General features: G+C 49.5%; 1 protein-coding gene across 1 annotated transcript in view; it reads right to left on the bottom strand.

The window, feature by feature from the left end:
* Positions 1-16,759, bottom strand: part of LOC138853476 (ferric-chelate reductase 1-like) — a 37,983-nt gene that overhangs the window by 19,860 nt on the left and 1,364 nt on the right. Inside the window, exon 2 of the mRNA XM_070090297.1 lies at positions 144-316. Coding sequence (XP_069946398.1) covers positions 144-316 — 173 coding nt within the window. The remainder of the gene's footprint in view (positions 1-143; positions 317-16,759) is intronic.

The following is a 16,759-nucleotide window of genomic DNA, read 5'->3' as shown; positions in this document are numbered from 1 at the left end:
TCCACCGCTACACCGTCCACCACCACATCATCCACCATCACATCATCCACCATCACATCATCCACTACCACATCATCCACCACTACATCATCTCCACCACATCATCCACCACCACATCATCCACCATCACATCATCCACTCACCCAACAGGTCTTGGTTTTTATCAGGTTCCACAGCAAGGGTAAAAGCACTGTTGTTGCCTGCTGTTGTGTTATGTTGAGGCAGCAGAGTGTCGCAGGCGCTCAGAGGAGCTCCGCTAGGGTAACCCCAGGCCACTGTCAGGCAGCTCACCGTCAGCGCACACACCGTCACCAACCTGTGGACACAACAACGTCAGTCTAGGAGAGCTTGTACTCACCTGTTTGTGGTTGCAGGGGTCGAGTCAAAGCTCCTGGCCCCGCGCGCGCGCGCGTGTGTGTGTGTGTACTCACATAATTGTACTCACCCAATTGTGGTTGCAGGGATCGATTCACAGCTCCTGGCCCTGCCTCTTCACTGCTTGCCACAAGGTCCACTCTCTCCTTGCTCCATGAGCTTATTATACGTCTTCTTAAAGCTATGTATGGATCCTGCCTCCATTACATCACTCTCCAGACTGTTACACTTCCTGACAACTCTATCACTGAAGAAATACTTCCTAACATCCCTGTGACTCATCTGTGCCTTCGACTTCCAGTTGTGACCCCTTGTTGCTGTGTGCCTTATCTGGAGTATACCTGGAGAGAGTTCCGGGTCAACGCCCCCCCCGGCCCGGTCTGTGACCAGGCCTCATGGTGGACCAGGGCCTGATCAACCAGGCTGTTACTGCAAGCCGCACGCAGTCCAACGTACGACCCACATCCCGGCTAGTCAGGTACTGACTTTAGGTGCCTGTCCAATGCCTGCTTGAAGACGATCAGGGGTCTATTGGTAATGCCCCTTATGTATGCTGGGAGGCAGTTGAACAGTCTTGGGCCCCTCACACTTATTGTGTTGTCTCTTATCGTGCTAGTGGCAACCCTGCTTTTCATTGGGGAGATGTTGCATCGTCTGCCGAGTCTTTTGCTTTCGTAGGGAGTGATATTCGTGTGCAAGTTTGGTACTAGTCCCTCTAGGATTTTCCGAGTGTATATAATCATGTATCTCTCCCGCCTACGTTCTAGGGAGTACAAGTTAGGAACTTCAAGCGTTCCCAGTAATTGAGGTGCTTTATCGCAGTTATGTGTGCCATGAAGGTTCTCTGTACATTTTCTAGGTCAGTAGCTTCACCTGCCTTGAAAGGTGCTGTTAATGTGCTGTAATATTCCAGCCTAGATAGAACAAACGACCTGAAGAGTGTCATCACTGGCTTGGTATCCCTAGTTTTGAAGGTTCTCATTATCCATCCTGTCATTTTTCTAGCAGATGCGATTGATACAGTGTTATGGTCCTTGAAAGTAAGATCTTCTGACATGATCACTCCCAGGTCTTTGACATTAGTTTTTCTCTCCATTGTGTGGTTGGAATTTGTTTTATGCTCCGATGAAGTTTTAATTTCCTCACGTTTTCCATATTGGAGTAATTGAAATTTCTCATCATTGAACTTCATATTGTTTTCTGCAGCCCATTTAAAGATATGGTTGATGTCCACCTGGAGTCTTGCAGTGTTATCAATGGAGGACACTGTCATGCAAATTCGGGTGTCATCTGCAAAGGAAGACACGGTGCCGTGGCTTATATCACTGTCTATGTCCGAAATGAGGATGAGGAACAGGATGGGAGCTAGTACTGTGCCTTGTGGAAGAGCTTTTCACCGTAGCTGCCTCAGACTTTACTCTGTTGACTACTACTCTTTGTGTTCTACATGTTATGAAATTATATGCTTTTTGTGCGTCATTACACCATGGTCACACTTGTCAAAGGCTTTTGCAAAGTCTGTGTATATTACATCTGCATTCTGTTTGTCTTTTAGAGCATTCAGGATCTTGTGATAATGGTCCAGTAGTTGGGACAGACAGGAGCGACCTGCTCTAAACCCATGTTGCCCTGGATTGTGTAACTGATGGGTATCTAGATGGGTGGTGATGTTTCTTAGAACCCTTTCAAAGATTTTTATGATATAAGACGTTTGCACTATCGGTTCTTTGTAATAAAGTTGGTAGAATTACCGACAATATGTAAAGTAAAAGGACACAAGTGCAACTAATGTGACATTTATTGTGGCAACGTTTCGCTCTCCAGGAGCTTTATTGCTTGTAATGGCTTGATAAAGCTCCTGGAGAGCGAAACGTTGCCACAATAAATGTCACATTAGTTGCACTTGTGTCCTTTTACTTTACATATCGGTTCTTTGCTATAACTTTACTGCCACCTTTGTGGAGTTTGACTATGTCTGTTGTTTTTAGTAACTGTGGGATAACCCCAGTGTCCATGTTAAGAGCACGTGAAAATGACTTCTTGCAGTTCTTGATGAACATGGAGTTCCAAGAGTCTGGGCCTTGGGCAGAGTGCATGGGCATGTCATTTACCGCCTGTTCGAAGTCATTTGGCGTCAGGATAACGTCTTGCACAACTTGTCAGGCATTGCAACATCATGGAATCTTGGTTCAGAGGACATCTACATGACCTTCTTCATAACTAGCCCATCAATTTGGGTAGGACCTACTTCCACAGGGTAATCCCGCCTACCAGTGACTATGTTCTCGTCTGCTACACGTCCCTATTCACTGACGCCTATATAAGCGCCAGTCTCCTTGCCTGTGCTTCAGAATTTCTACAACCACGGTGCTCTAAACACCACCTCCAAGGCTGAGGGACTGATTACCTCATCTTTTTTATATAGTTCTTCTGTTTTCTAATTATGTCCAAGAATCTGTATTGATAAAGCCACTGGATGGCGAAACGTCTACAATAAAGATAACCAGATGTTGCACAAGTGATTTTATTCCACAGTTCAGTCTCAACTAGGCATACCCAAAAACACTTCCCTGGTTTAATATCTCTTGTAGATGATTCCTGAATACCTGCACAGGGAGAGTGGGTCCATTTTCCACAGAAATTGCATGTAATCCATGCAGTAGCCCGATTGTTTGTTTGGTTGCAGACTACACAGGATTTCATGATGTGATTTTATTGGTTGTTTTGCTGTATATTCTACTAATAGCTTCCTTAAACTGGAGATCTGTATATTTGTATTGTATCTGTTTTATATGTATGTGTATGTGTTTGGGGCAATCTTACCGCTCTAGTAGTTATTGTTTGGGTGTTGGAAAGGCCATACAAAACCCCGTCAGCTTAAGAATCCATCAGAGGATACTTTATTTTTTTTTTCAACGAATCCGTTTGGGTGTTAAGGGACTAGAAACTTTTTTAGCTTTGAATATGGTCATTGGCTCACTTATTTTTAGGACGAATCTGGACGAAATCCAGTCAGTGGATCACTTATTTTTATAAATCCAGTCGGAGATTTTTGGGCTAGCTTGTGAAAGGACCACTGGAATAATTCCTCTCAGTATACTGTTATTATGTACCTCCTCTCTCTTTCCTGTCCTCCAGTGTCGTCAGGTTGATTTCTCTTAACCTCTTCTCATAAAACATGCCTCTTAGCTCCGGGACTAGTCTCTTGAACACTTTTGCACTTTCTCTAATTTCTTGATGAGAGTGATAAGGTGTGGGTTTCAAACTGGTGCTGCATACTCCAGTATGGGCCTGACGTACACTGTGTACAGAGTTCTGAACGATTCTTTACTGAGGTGTCAGAATGCTATTCTTAGGTTTGCTAGTCGCCCATATGCTGCAGCAGTTATTTGGTTGATATGCACCTCAGGAGATGTGCTCAGTATTATGATCACCCCAAGATTCTTTTCTTTGAGTGAGGTTTGTAGTCTTTGGCCCCCTAGACTGTACTCTGTCTGCGGTTTTCTTTTCTGATTTCCCGATCTTCACGACTTTGCACTTGGTAGGGTTAAACTCTAGGAGCCAGTTGCTGGTCCAGGCTTGCAGCTGTCCAGATCCCCTTGTAGTCCTGCCTAATCCTTGTCCGATTGAATTCTCCTCATTAGCTTCACATTGTCTGCAAACAGGAACACTTCCGAGTCTATCCCTTTTGTCATGTCATTCAGATATACCAGAAACAGCACTGGTTCTAGGACCAACCCCGCTCGTCACAAACACCCAGTCTGATACCTTGTCGTGTACCAAGACTCGTTGCTGTCGTCCTGTCAGGTATTCTCTGATCCTGGTCCTCCAGCTTTTGCACTAATCTCTAGTGTGGAACTGTGTCAAAAGCCTTCTTACAGTCCAAGAAAATGCAGTCGACCCATCCCACTCTCTCTCTCTTGCCTTTCTGCCATCACCTTGTCATAGAACTCCAGTAGGTTTGTGACACAGGACTTCCCTTCCCTGAAACCGTGCTGGTTGTTGTGAATAGGCTCATTCCTTTCCAGGTGCTCTACCACTCTTCTCCTGTTAATCCTCTCCATGACTCTGCATAATATACATGATAGTGACACTGGTCTGAAGTTTAGTGCTGCAGGTCTGTCTCCTTTCTTGAAAATTGGTACTACATTAGCCGTCTTTCACACATCAAGTAGTCGCCCTGTTTCGATAGATGTGTTGAAGATTGTTCGTAGTCGTACATAGAGAGCTTCTGCACCCTCTCTCAGGTCCCATGGAGAGATGTTGTCTGGCCCATTTGCCTTCGAGGTATCTAGTTCACTTAGCAGCCTCTTCACCTCTTCCTCTGTGGTATGTACTGTGTCCAGCACTTGATGGTGTACCCCACCTCACTGGCTTTCTGGAGTCCCTTCTGTCTTCTCTGTGAACGCTGCTTTGAATCTCATATTGAGCTCCTCACATACTTCGTGGTTGTCTCTTGTGATCTCTCCTCCTTTCTTCCTCACCCTGATTACCTAGTCCTTGACCGTTGTTTTACTCCTGATGTGGCTGTACAACAGCTTCGGGTCATATTTGGCTTTTTCTGATATGTCATTTCCGTATTGTCGTTGGGCCTCCCTTCTTACCTGTGCATATTTATTTCTAGCTCTAAGACTCTTCTCTTTATTCTCTTGGGTCCTGTGCCTTCTATACTTCTTCCATTCTTCAGCATACTTGGTTTTAGCCTCTCTACACCTTTGCGTGCGTGTGTGTGTGTGTATGTACTCACCTAGTTATACTCATCTAGTTGTGATTGCAGGGGTCGAGTCATTGCTCCTGGCCCCGCTTCTTCACTGGTCGCTAGTAGGTCACTCTTCCTGTTCCATGAGCTTTATCATGCCTCTTCTTAAAGCTATGTATGGATCCTGCCTCCACTACATCACTTTCCAGAGAATTCCACTTCCTGACTACTCTGTGACTGAAGAAATATTTCCTAACATTCCTGTGATTCATCTGAATCTTCAACTTCCAACTGTGACCCCTTGTTGCTGTGTTCCGTCTGTGTACTCACCTATAATTTATGAGATACAATTATACAGTATTTATTTGGTTGTGGGTGAGTAAGTGATTTTTGAGAAGAGACTTGAATTGATAAACAGACAGTGCTTCTTTTATATTCACAGGTAATGAATTCCAGATTTTAGGGCCTTTTATGTGCATTGAGTTTTTGCATAGCGTGAGATGGACACGAGGAACATCAAAGAGTGATCTGTGCCTTGTGTTATGGTCATGTGTTCTGTTGAGGTTGGCAAGCAGATGTTTGAGGGGAGGGTTTATATCAGAGTTAAGTGTTCTATGTATGTAATAGGTGCAATAATAAGTATGGATGTTTTGTATGGTGAGTAGGTTTAGAGTTTTGAATATTGGTGAAGTGTGCTGCCTGTAGTGAGAATTTGTTATCATTCTGACTGCAGCCTTTTGTTGGATGATTAGTGGTCTGAGATGGTTAATTGTTGTTGAGCCCCATGCACAAATTCCATAGGTGAGATAGGGGTAAATAAGTGAGTGATATAGGGCCAGGAGGGCTGACTGTGGAACATAGTACCGTATCTTCGATAGTATGCCTACAGTCTTGGAATTTTTTTTGGAAATTTGTTGTATATGTGTTTGAAATTTGAGTCTATTATCAAGGTGGATTCCTAGGAATTTTCCCTCTGTGAGTTTTGTGATAGGTGATCCATTTATCATTATGTTAAGAGACACATCTGCAGCTCTGTTACCAAACTGAATGAAGTAGGTTTTGTCAATGTTTAGTGTAAGTTTGTTAGTCCTCATCCAGGTAGATATTTTCTGTAATTCGGTATTTACAGTATTGGCTAGCGTGACTGGACTCGGGTGAGAGAAGACGTATGTAGTGTCATCTGCAAATAGTGTGGGTTTGAGTAGTTGCGATGCATTTGGTAGGTCGTTTATGTAAATGAGAAAGAGAAGAGGGCCTAGGACACTTCCGTGCGGGACACCAACTGTAATTGGTTGTGCGGAAGAGCTTGCCCCATTTGCGTACACATATTGGCTTCTGTTGCTGAGGTATGACTTGAGGTAGTTGAGGGAGTGCCCTCTTATACCATAGGTCGGAGCTAGGAACAGTGTGTTCGGGTAGTTGCCAGTGTTGGTCGGAGCTAGGAACAGTGTGTTCGGGTAGTTGCCAGTGTTGGTCGGAGCTAGGAACAGTGTGTTCGGGTAGTTGCCAGTGTTGGTCGGAGCTAGGAACAGTGTGTTCGGGTAGTTGCCAGTGTTGGTCGGAGCTAGGAACAGTGTGTTCGGGTAGTTGCCAGTGTTGGTCGGAGCTAGGAACAGTGTGTTCGGGTAGTTGCCAGTGTTGGTCGGAGCTAGGAACAGTGTGTTCGGGTAGTTGCCAGTGTTGGTCGGAGCTAGGAACAGTGTGTTCGGGTAGTTGCCAGTGTTAGTCGGAGCTAGGAACAGTGTGTTCGGGAAGTTGCCAGTGTTGGTCGGAGCTAGGAACAGTGTGTTCGGGTAGTTGCCAGTGTTGGTCGGAGCTAGGAACAGTGTGTTCGGGTAGTTGCCAGTGTTGGTCGGAGCTAGGAACAGTGTGTTCGGGTAGTTGCCAGTGTTGGTCGGAGCTAGGAACAGTGTGTTCGGGTAGTTGCCAGTGTTGGTCGGAGCTAGGAACAGTGTGTTCGGGTAGTTGCCAGTGTTGGTCGGAGCTAGGAACAGTGTGTTCGGGTAGTTGCCAGTGTTGGTCGGAGCTAGGAACAGTGTGTTCGGGTAGTTGCCAGTGTTGGTCGGAGCTAGGAACAGTGTGTTCGGGTAGTTGCCAGTGTTGGTCGGAGCTAGGAACAGTGTGTTCGGGTAGTTGCCAGTGTTGGTCGGAGCTAGGAACAGTGTGTTCGGGTAGTTGCCAGTGTTGGTCGGAGCTAGGAACAGTGTGTTCGGGCAGTTGCCAGTGTTGGTCGGAGCTAGGAACAGTGTGTTCGGGTAGTTGCCAGTGTTGGTCGGAGCTAGGAACAGTGTGTTCGGGTAGTTGCCAGTGTTGGTCGGAGCTAGGAACAGTGTGTTCGGGCCTTTGCCAGTGTTGGTCGTAGCTAGGAACAGTGTGTTCGGGTAGTTGCCAGTGTTGGTCGGAGCTAGGAACAGTGTGTTCGGGTAGTTGCCAGTGTTGGTCGGAGCTAGGAACAGTGTGTTCGGGTAGTTGCCAGTGTTGGTCGGAGCTAGGAACAGTGTGTTCGGGTAGTTGCCAGTGTTGGTCGGAGCTAGGAACAGTGTGTTCGGGTAGTTGCCAGTGTTGGTCGGAGCTAGGAACAGTGTGTTCGGGCAGTTGCCAGTGTTGGTCGGAGCTAGGAACAGTGTGTTCGGGTAGTTGCCAGTGTTGGTCGGAGATTGGAACAGTGTGTTCGGGCAGTTGCCAGTGTTGGTCGGAGCTAGGAACAGTGTGTTCGGGTAGTTGCCAGTGTTGGTCGGAGCTAGGAACAGTGTGTTCGGGTAGTTGCCAGTGTTGGTCGGAGCTAGGAACAGTGTGTTCGGGTAGTTGCCAGTGTTGGTCGGAGCTAGGAACAGTGTGTTCGGGTAGTTGCCAGTGTTGGTCGGAGCTAGAAACAGTGTGTTCGGGTAGTTGCCAGTGTTGGTCGGAGCTAGGAACAGTGTGTTCGGGTAGTTGCCAGTGTTGGTCGGAGCTAGGAACAGTGTGTTCGGGTAGTTGCCAGTCGGAGCTTGGTTCGGGTAGTTGCCAGTGTTGGTCGGAGCTAGTAACAGTGTGTTCGGGTAGTTGCCAGTGTTGGTCGGAGCTAGGAACATTGTGTGTTCGGGTAGTTGCCAGTGTTGGTCGGAGCTAGGAACAGTGTGTTCGGGTAGTTGCCAGTGTTGGTCGGAGCTAGGAACAGTGTGTTCGGGTAGTTGCCAGTGTTGGTCGGAGCTAGGAACAGTGTGTTCGGGTAGTTGCCAGTGTTGGTCGGAGCTAGGAACAGTGTGTTCGGGTAGTTGCCAGTGTTGGTCGGAGCTAGGAACAGTGTGTTCGGGTAGTTGCCAGTGTTGGTCGGAGCTAGGAACAGTGTGTTCGGGTAGTTGCCAGTGTTGGTCGGAGCTAGGAACAGTGTGTTCGGGTAGTTGCCAGTGTTGGTCGGGCTCGGAGCTAGGAACAGCTAGGAACAGTGTGTTCGGGTAGTTGCCAGTGTTGGTCGGAGCTAGGAACAGTGTGTTCGGGTAGTTGCCAGTGTTGGTCGGAGCTAGGAACAGTGTGTTCGGGTAGTTGCCAGTGTTGGTCGGAGCTAGGAACAGTGTGTTCGGGTAGTTGCCAGTGTTGGTCGGAGCTAGAAACAGTGTGTTCGGGTAGTTGCCAGTGTTGGTCGGAGCTAGAAACAGTGTGTTCGGGTAGTTGCCAGTGTTGTTCGGGGAGTTGCCAGTGTTGGTCGGAGCTAGCAACAGTGTGTTCGGGTAGTTGCCAGTGTTGGTCGGAGCTAGGAACAGTGTGTTCGGGTAGTTGCCAGTGTTGGTCGGAGCTAGGAACAGTGTGTTCGGGTAGTTGCCAGTGTTGGTCGGAGCTAGAAACAGTGTGTTCGGGTAGTTGCCAGTGTTGGTCGGAGCTAGGAACAGTGTGTTCGGGTAGTTGCCAGTGTTGGTCGGAGCAAGAAACTGTGTGTTCGGTTAGTTGCCAGTGTTGGTCGGAGCTAGAAACAGTGTGTTCGGGTAGTTGCCAGTGTTGGTCGGAACTAGAAACAGTGTGTTTGGGTAGTTGCCAGTCGGAGCTAGGAACAGTGTGTTCGGGTAGTTGCCAGTGTTGGTCGGAGCTAGGAACAGTGTGTTCGGGTAGTTGCCAGTGTTGGTCGGAGCTAGGAACAGTGTGTTCGGGTAGTTGCCAGTGTTGGTCGGAGCTAGGAACAGTGTGTTCGGGTAGTTGCCAGTGTTGGTCGGAGCTAGGAACAGTGTGTTCGGGTAGTTGCCAGTGTTGGTCGGAGCTAGGAACAGTGTGTTCGGGTAGTTGCCAGTGTTGGTCGGAGCTAGGAACAGTGTGTTCGGGTAGTTGCCAGTGTTGGTCGGAGCTAGGAACAGTGTGTTCGGGTAGTTGCCAGTGTTGGTCGGAGCTAGGAACAGTGTGTTCGGGTAGTTGCCAGTCTAGTAAGGAGCTAGGAACATAGTGATCGGGTAGTTGCCTAGCTAGAAACAGTGTGTTCGGGTAGTTGCCAGTGTTGGTCGGAGCTAGGAACAGTGTGTTCGGGTAGTTGCCAGTGTTGGTTCGGGTAGTTGCCAGTGTTGGTCGGAGCTAGAACAGTGTGTTCGGGTAGTTGCCAGTGTTGGTCGGAGCTAGAAACAGTGTGTTCGGGTAGTTGCCAGTGTTGGTCGGAGCTAGGAACAGTGTGTTCGGGTAGTTGCCAGTGTTGGTCGGAGCTAGGAACAGTGTGTTCGGGTAGTTGCCAGTGTTGGTCGGAGCTAGGAACAGTGTGTTCGGGTAGTTGCCAGTGTTGGTCGGAGCTAGGAACAGTGTGTTCGGGTAGTTGCCAGTGTTGGTCGGAGCTAGGAACAGTGTGTTCGGGTAGTTGCCAGTGTTGGTCGGAGCTAGGAACAGTGTGTTCGGGTAGTTGCCAGTGTTGGTCGGAGCTAGGAACAGTGTGTTCGGGTAGTTGCCAGTGTTGGTCGGAGCTAGGAACAGTGTGTTCGGGTAGTTGCCAGTGTTGGTCGGAGCTAGGAACAGTGTGTTCGGGTAGTTGCCAGTGTTGGTCGGAGCTAGGAACAGTGTGTTCGGGTAGTTGCCAGTGTTGGTCGGAGCTAGGAACAGTGTGTTCGGGTAGTTGCCAGTGTTGGTCGGAGCTAGGAACAGTGTGTTCGGGTAGTTGCCAGTGTTGGTCGGAGCTAGGAACAGTGTGTTCGGGTAGTTGCCAGTGTTGGTCGGAGCTAGGAACAGTGTGTTCGGGTAGTTGCCAGTGTTGGTCGGAGCTAGGAACAGTGTGTTCGGGTAGTTGCCAGTGTTGGTCGGAGCTAGGAACAGTGTGTTCGGGTAGTTGCCAGTGTTGGTCGGAGCTAGGAACAGTGTGTTCGGGTAGTTGCCAGTGTTGGTCGGAGCTAGGAACAGTGTGTTCGGGTAGTTGCCAGTGTTGGTCAGAGCTAGGAACAGTGTGTTCGGGTAGTTGCCAGTCTAGCTCGGAGTGTGTTCGGGTAGTTGCCAGTGTTGGTCGGAGCTAGAACAGTGTGTTCGGGTAGTTGCCAGTGTTGGTCGGAGCTAGGAACAGTGTGTTCGGGTAGTTGCCAGTGTTGGTCGGAGCTAGGAACAGTGTGTTCGGGTAGTTGCCAGTGTTGGTCGGAGCTAGGAACAGTGTGTTCGGGTAGTTGCCAGTGTTGGTCGGAGCTAGGAACAGTGTGTTCGGGTAGTTGCCAGTGTTGGTCGGAGCTAGGAACAGTGTGTTCGGGTAGTTGCCAGTGTTGGTCGGAGCTAGGAACAGTGTGTTCGGGTAGTTGCCAGTGTTGGTCGGAGCTAGGAACAGTGTGTTCGGGTAGTTGCCAGTGTTGGTCGGAGCTAGGAACAGTGTGTTCGGGTAGTTGCCAGTGTTGGTCGGAGCTAGGAACAGTGTGTTCGGGTAGTTGCCAGTGTTGGTCGGAGCTAGGAACAGTGTGTTCGGGTAGTTGCCAGTGTTGGTCGGAGCTAGGAACAGTGTGTTCGGGCAGTTGCCAGTGTTGATCGTTGCTAGGAACAGTGTGTTCGGGTAGTTGCCTGTGTTGGTCGGAGCTAGGAACAGTGTGTTCGGGTAGTTGCCAGTGTTGGTCGGAGCTAGGAACAGTGTGTTCGGGTAGTTGCCAGTGTTGGTCGGAGCTAGGAACAGTGTGTTCGGGTAGTTGCCAGTGTTGGTCGGAGCTAGGAACAGTGTGTTCGGGTAGTTGCCAGTGTTGGTCGGAGCTAGGAACAGTGTGTTCGGGTAGTTGCCAGTGTTGGTCGGAGCTAGGAACAGTGTGTTCGGGTAGTTGCCAGTGTTGGTCGGAGCTAGGAACAGTGTGTTCGGGTAGTTGCCAGTCGGAGCTAGGAACAGTGTGTCGGGTAGTTGCCAGTGTTGGTCGGAGGAACAGTGTGTTCGGGTAGTTGCCAGTGTTGGTCGGAGCTAGGAACAGTGTGTTCGGGTAGTTGCCAGTGTTGGTCGGAGCTAGGAACAGTGTGTTCGGGTAGTTGCCAGTGTTGGTCGGAGCTAGGAACAGTGTGTTCGGGTAGTTGCCAGTGTTGGTCGGAGCTAGGTCGAGTGTGTTCGGGTAGTTGCCAGTGTTGGTCGGAGCTAGAAACAGTGTGTTCGGGTAGTTGCCAGTGTTGGTCGGAGCTAGGAACAGTGTGTTCGGGTAGTTGCCAGTGTTGGTCGGAGCTAGGGAACAACAGTGTTGTTCAGGGTTCGGGTAGTTGCCAGTGTTGGTCGGAGCTAGGAGCAGTTGCCAGTGTTGGTCGGAGCTAGGAACAGTGTGTTCGGGTAGTTGCCAGTGTTGGTCGGAGCTAGGAACAGTGTGTTCGGGTAGTTGCCAGTGTTGGTCGGAGCTAGGAACAGTGTGTTCGGGTAGTTGCCAGTGTTGGTCGGAGCTAGGAACAGTGTGTTCGGGTAGTTGCCAGTGTTGGTCGGAGCTAGGAACAGTGTGTTCGGGTAGTTGCCAGTGTTGGTCGGAGCTAGGAACAGTGTGTTCGGGTAGTTGCCAGTGTTGGTCGGAGCTAGGAACAGTGTGTTCGGGTAGTTGCCAGTGTTTTCGGAGCTGGTGTGTTCGGGTAGTTGCCAGTGTTGGTAGGAGCTAGAAACAGTGTGTTCGGGTAGTTGCCAGTGTTGGTCGGAGCTAGAAACAGTGTGTTCGGGTAGTTGCCAGTGTTGGTCGGAGCTAGAAACAGTGTGTTCGGGTAGTTGCCAGTGTTGGTCGGAGCTAGGAACAGTGTGTTCGGGTAGTTGCCAGTGTTGGTCGGAGCTAGGAACAGTGTGTTCGGGTAGTTGCCAGTGTTGGTCGGAGCTAGGAACAGTGTGTTCGGGTAGTTGCCAGTGTTGGTCGGAGCTAGGAACAGTGTGTTCGGGTAGTTGCCAGTGTTGGTCGGAGCTAGGAACAGTGTGTTCGGGTAGTTGCCAGTGTTGGTCGGAGCTAGGAACAGTGTGTTCGGGTAGTTGCCAGTGTTGGTCGGAGCTAGGAACAGTGTGTTCGGGTAGTTGCCAGTGTTGGTCGGAGCTAGAAACAGTGTGTTCGGGTAGTTGCCAGTGTTGGTCGGAGCTAGGAACAGTGTGTTCGGGTAGTTGCCAGTGTTGGTCGGAGCTAGGAACAGTGTGTTCGGGTAGTTGCCAGTGTTGGTCGGAGTTGGAACAGTGTGTTCGGGCAGTTGCCAGTGTTGGTCGGAGCTAGGAACAGTGTGTTCGGGTAGTTGCCAGTGTTGGTCGGAGCTAGGAACAGTGTGTTCGGGTAGTTGCCAGTGTTGGTCGGAGCTAGGAACAGTGTGTTCGGGTAGTTGCCAGTGTTGGTCGGAGCTAGGAACAGTGTGTTCGGGTAGTTGCCAGTGTTGGTCGGAGCTAGGAACAGTGTGTTCGGGTAGTTGCCAGTGTTGGTCGGAGCTAGGAACAGTGTGTTCGGGTAGTTGCCAGTGTTGGTCGGAGCTAGGAACAGTGTGTTCGGGTAGTTGCCAGTGTTGGTCGGAGCTAGGAACAGTGTGTTCGGGTAGTTGCCAGTGTTGGTCGGAGCTAGGAACAGTGTGTTCGGGTAGTTGCCAGTGTTGGTCGGAGCTAGGAACAGTGTGTTCGGGTAGTTGCCAGTGTTGGTCGGAGCTAGGAACAGTGTGTTCGGGTAGTTGCCAGTGTTGGTCGGAGCTAGGAACAGTGTGTCGGGGAGCAGTGTTGGTCGGAGGAACAGTGTGTTCGGGTAGTTGCCAGTGTTGGTCGGAGCTAGGAACAGTGTGTTCGGGTAGTTGCCAGTGTTGGTCGGAGCTAGCAACAGTGTGTTCGGGTAGTTGCCAGTGTTGGTCGGAGCTAGGAACAGTGTGTTCGGGTAGTTGCCAGTGTTGGTCGGAGCTAGGAACAGTGTGTTCGGGTAACAGTGTGTTCGGGTAGTTGCCAGTGTTGGTCGGAGCTAGGAACAGTGTGTTCGGGTAGTTGCCAGTGTTGGTCGGAGCTAGGAACAGTGTGTTCGGGTAGTTGCCAGTGTTGGTCGGAGCTAGGAACAGTGTGTTCGGGTAGTTGCCAGTGTTGGTCGGGTAGTTGCCAGTGTTGGTCGGAGGAACAGTGTGTTCGGGTAGTTGCCAGTGTTGGTCGGAGCTAGGAACAGTGTGTTCGGGTAGTTGCCAGTGTTGGTCGGAGCTAGGAACAGTGTGTTCGGGTAGTTGCCAGTGTTGGTCGGAGCTAGGAACAGTGTGTTCGGGTAGTTGCCAGTGTTGGTCGGAGCTAGGAACAGTGTGTTCGGGTAGTTGCCAGTGTTGGTCGGAGCTAGGAACAGTGTGTTCGGGTAGTTGCCAGTGTTGGTCGGAGCTAGGAACAGTGTGTTCGGGAAGTTGCCTAGGAACAGTGTGTTCGGGTAGTTGCCAGTGTTGGTCGGAGCTAGGAACAGTGTGTTCGGGTAGTTGCCAGTGTTGGTCGGAGCTAGGAACAGTGTGTTCGGGTAGTTGCCAGTGTTGGTCGGAGCTAGGAACAGTGTGTTCGGGTAGTTGCCAGTGTTGGTCGGAGCTAGGAACAGTGTGTTCGGGTAGTTGCCAGTGTTGGTCGGAGCTAGGAACAGTGTGTTCGGGTAGTTGCCAGTGTTGGTCGGAGCTAGGAACAGTGTGTTCGGGTAGTTGCCAGTGTTGGTCGGAGCTAGGAACAGTGTGTTCGGGCAGTTGCCAGTGTTGGTCGTAGCTAGGAACAGTGTGTTCGGGTAGTTGCCAGTGTTGGTCGGAGCTAGGAACAGTGTGTTCGGGCAGTTGCCAGTGTTGGTCGGAGCTAGGAACAGTGTGTTCGGGCAGTTGCCAGTGTTGGTCGGAGCTAGGAACAGTGTGTTCGGGTAGTTGCCTAGGAACAGTGTGTTCGGGTAGTTGCCAGTGTTGGTCGGAGCTAGGAACAGTGTGTTCGGGTAGTTGCCAGTGTTGGTCGGAGCTAGGAACAGTGTGTTCGGGTAGTTGCCAGTGTTGGTCGGAGCTAGGAACAGTGTGTTCGGGCAGTTGCCAGTGTTGGTCGTAGCTAGGAACAGTGTGTTCGGGTAGTTGCCAGTGTTGGTCGGAGCTAGGAACAGTGTGTTCGGGTAGTTGCCAGTGTTGGTCGGAGCTAGGAACAGTGTGTTCGGGTAGTTGCCAGTGTTGGTCGGAGCTAGGAACAGTGTGTTCGGGTAGTTGCCAGTGTTGGTCGGAGCTAGGAACAGTGTGTTCGGGTAGTTGCCAGTGTTGGTCGGAGCTAGGAACAGTGTGTTCGGGTAGTTGCCAGTGTTGGTCGGAGCTAGGAACAGTGTGTTCGGGTAGTTGCCAGTGTTGGTCGGAGCTAGGAACAGTGTGTTCGGGTAGTTGCCAGTGTTGGTCGGAGCTAGGAACAGTGTGTTCGGGTAGTTGCCAGTGTTGGTCGGAGCTAGAAACAGTGTGTTCGGGTAGTTGCCAGTGTTGGTCGGAGCTAGAAACAGTGTGTTCGGGTAGTTGCCAGTGTTGGTCGGAGCTAGAAACAGTGTGTTCGGGTAGTTGCCAGTGTTGGTCGGAGCTAGGAACAGTGTGTTCGGGTAGTTGCCAGTGTTGGTCGGAGCTAGGAACAGTGTGTTCGGGTAGTTGCCAGTGTTGGTCGGAGCTAGGAACAGTGTGTTCGGGTAGTTGCCAGTGTTGGTCGGAGCTAGGAACAGTGTGTTCGGGTAGTTGCCAGTGTTGGTCGGAGCTAGGAACAGTGTGTTCGGGTAGTTGCCAGTGTTGGTCGGAGCTAGGAACAGTGTGTTCGGGTAGTTGCCAGTGTTGGTCGGAGCTAGGAACAGTGTGTTCGGGTAGTTGCCAGTGTTGGTCGGAGCTAGGAACAGTGTGTTCGGGTAGTTGCCAGTGTTGGTCGGAGCTAGGAACAGTGTGTTCGGGTAGTTGCCAGTGTTGGTCGGAGCTAGGAACAGTGTGTTCGGGTAGTTGCCAGTGTTGGTCGGAGCTAGTGTTGGTCGGAGCTAGGAACAGTGTGTTCGGGTAGTTGCCAGTGTTGGTCGGAGCTAGGAACAGTGTGTTCGGGCAGTTGCCAGTGTTGGTCGGAGCTAGGAACAGTGTGTTCGGGTAGTTGCCAGTGTTGGTCGGAGCTAGGAACAGTGTGTTCGGGTAGTTGCCAGTGTTGGTCGGAGCTAGGAACAGTGTGTTCGGGTAGTTGCCAGTGTTGGTCGGAGCTAGGAACAGTGTGTTCGGGTAGTTGCCAGTGTTGGTCGGAGCTAGGAACAGTGTGTTCGGGTAGTTGCCAGTGTTCAGGTTTTGTTCATTAACACCAGTGTTACTACAGGTGTTGTTCACTAACACCAATGTTACTACAGGTGTTGTTCAGTAACTCCAATGTTACTAAATGTGTTGTTCAGTAACACCAGTGTTACTACAGGTGTTGTTCAGTAACACCAGTGTTACTACAGGTGTTGTTCAGTAACACCAGTGTTACTACAGGTGTTGTTCAGTAACACCAGTGTTACTACAGGTGTTGTTCAGTAACACCAGTGTTACTACAGGTGTTGTTCAGTAACAGCAGTGTTACTACAAGTGTTGTTCAGTAATACCAGTGTTACTACAGGTGTTGTTCAGTAACATCAGTGTTACTAAAGGTGTTGTTATTATATTGTCTAGTCTACCACTCTATCAATCAATCAAGTTTATTCTCTGTAAGGGTTACAATGCGGGGTTTACAGGTTTTGGGTATTGTGTGGTTTACATGTTATAAAATACTAATTACAGAGGGGGCAACTAGGACACCTAGCATGGCTAGGCATTTCGAGCAGACTTAGATTAATTCTTAACATTAAATTATTACAGATTATGGTATTAAGGCTAAGTGACTACATCATAATTTGTGAGTTTAGCAATGTGAATGCTTTTGTTTTGGCACAATACAAAGTGTCTATATTGGAGTATCACAGGCAAACTTATGACTAGTTAGGATTCATTATTTTAAGATTAAGATTCGTAGTTCTGTGTTTATTGTCAATGGGTGAGTGAGTGTAATTGTGAACCACCAGGTGGTTTACATGTAGTTAGTTGTCGGGGTGTATCAGGGAGAAAAGATGTTTTCTAACTGTGGTTTTGAAAGTGATGAATGTGTCTGCAGTTCTAGAGTTTTCAGGTAGGGTGTTCCAGATTTTAGGTCTTTTGAAATACATTGAATTTTTGTGAAGGTTTGGTCGGAAACGGGGAATGTCATGGAGATGTTTGTGTCTGGTGTTATGCCTGTGGATCCTGTCACAACTATCAAGAAAGCGTTTAAGGTCAAGGTTAATATTGGACTCTACGTGTTATTATGTTGTCTAGTCTAAA

The sequence above is a fragment of the Cherax quadricarinatus genome, chromosome 3 (assembly GCF_038502225.1).
Source record: "Cherax quadricarinatus isolate ZL_2023a chromosome 3, ASM3850222v1, whole genome shotgun sequence".
Classification (NCBI taxonomy): Eukaryota; Metazoa; Arthropoda; class Malacostraca; order Decapoda; family Parastacidae; genus Cherax; species Cherax quadricarinatus.
Note: the sequence above shows the minus strand (reverse complement) of the source record. Positions and strands in the feature narration are given on the sequence as shown.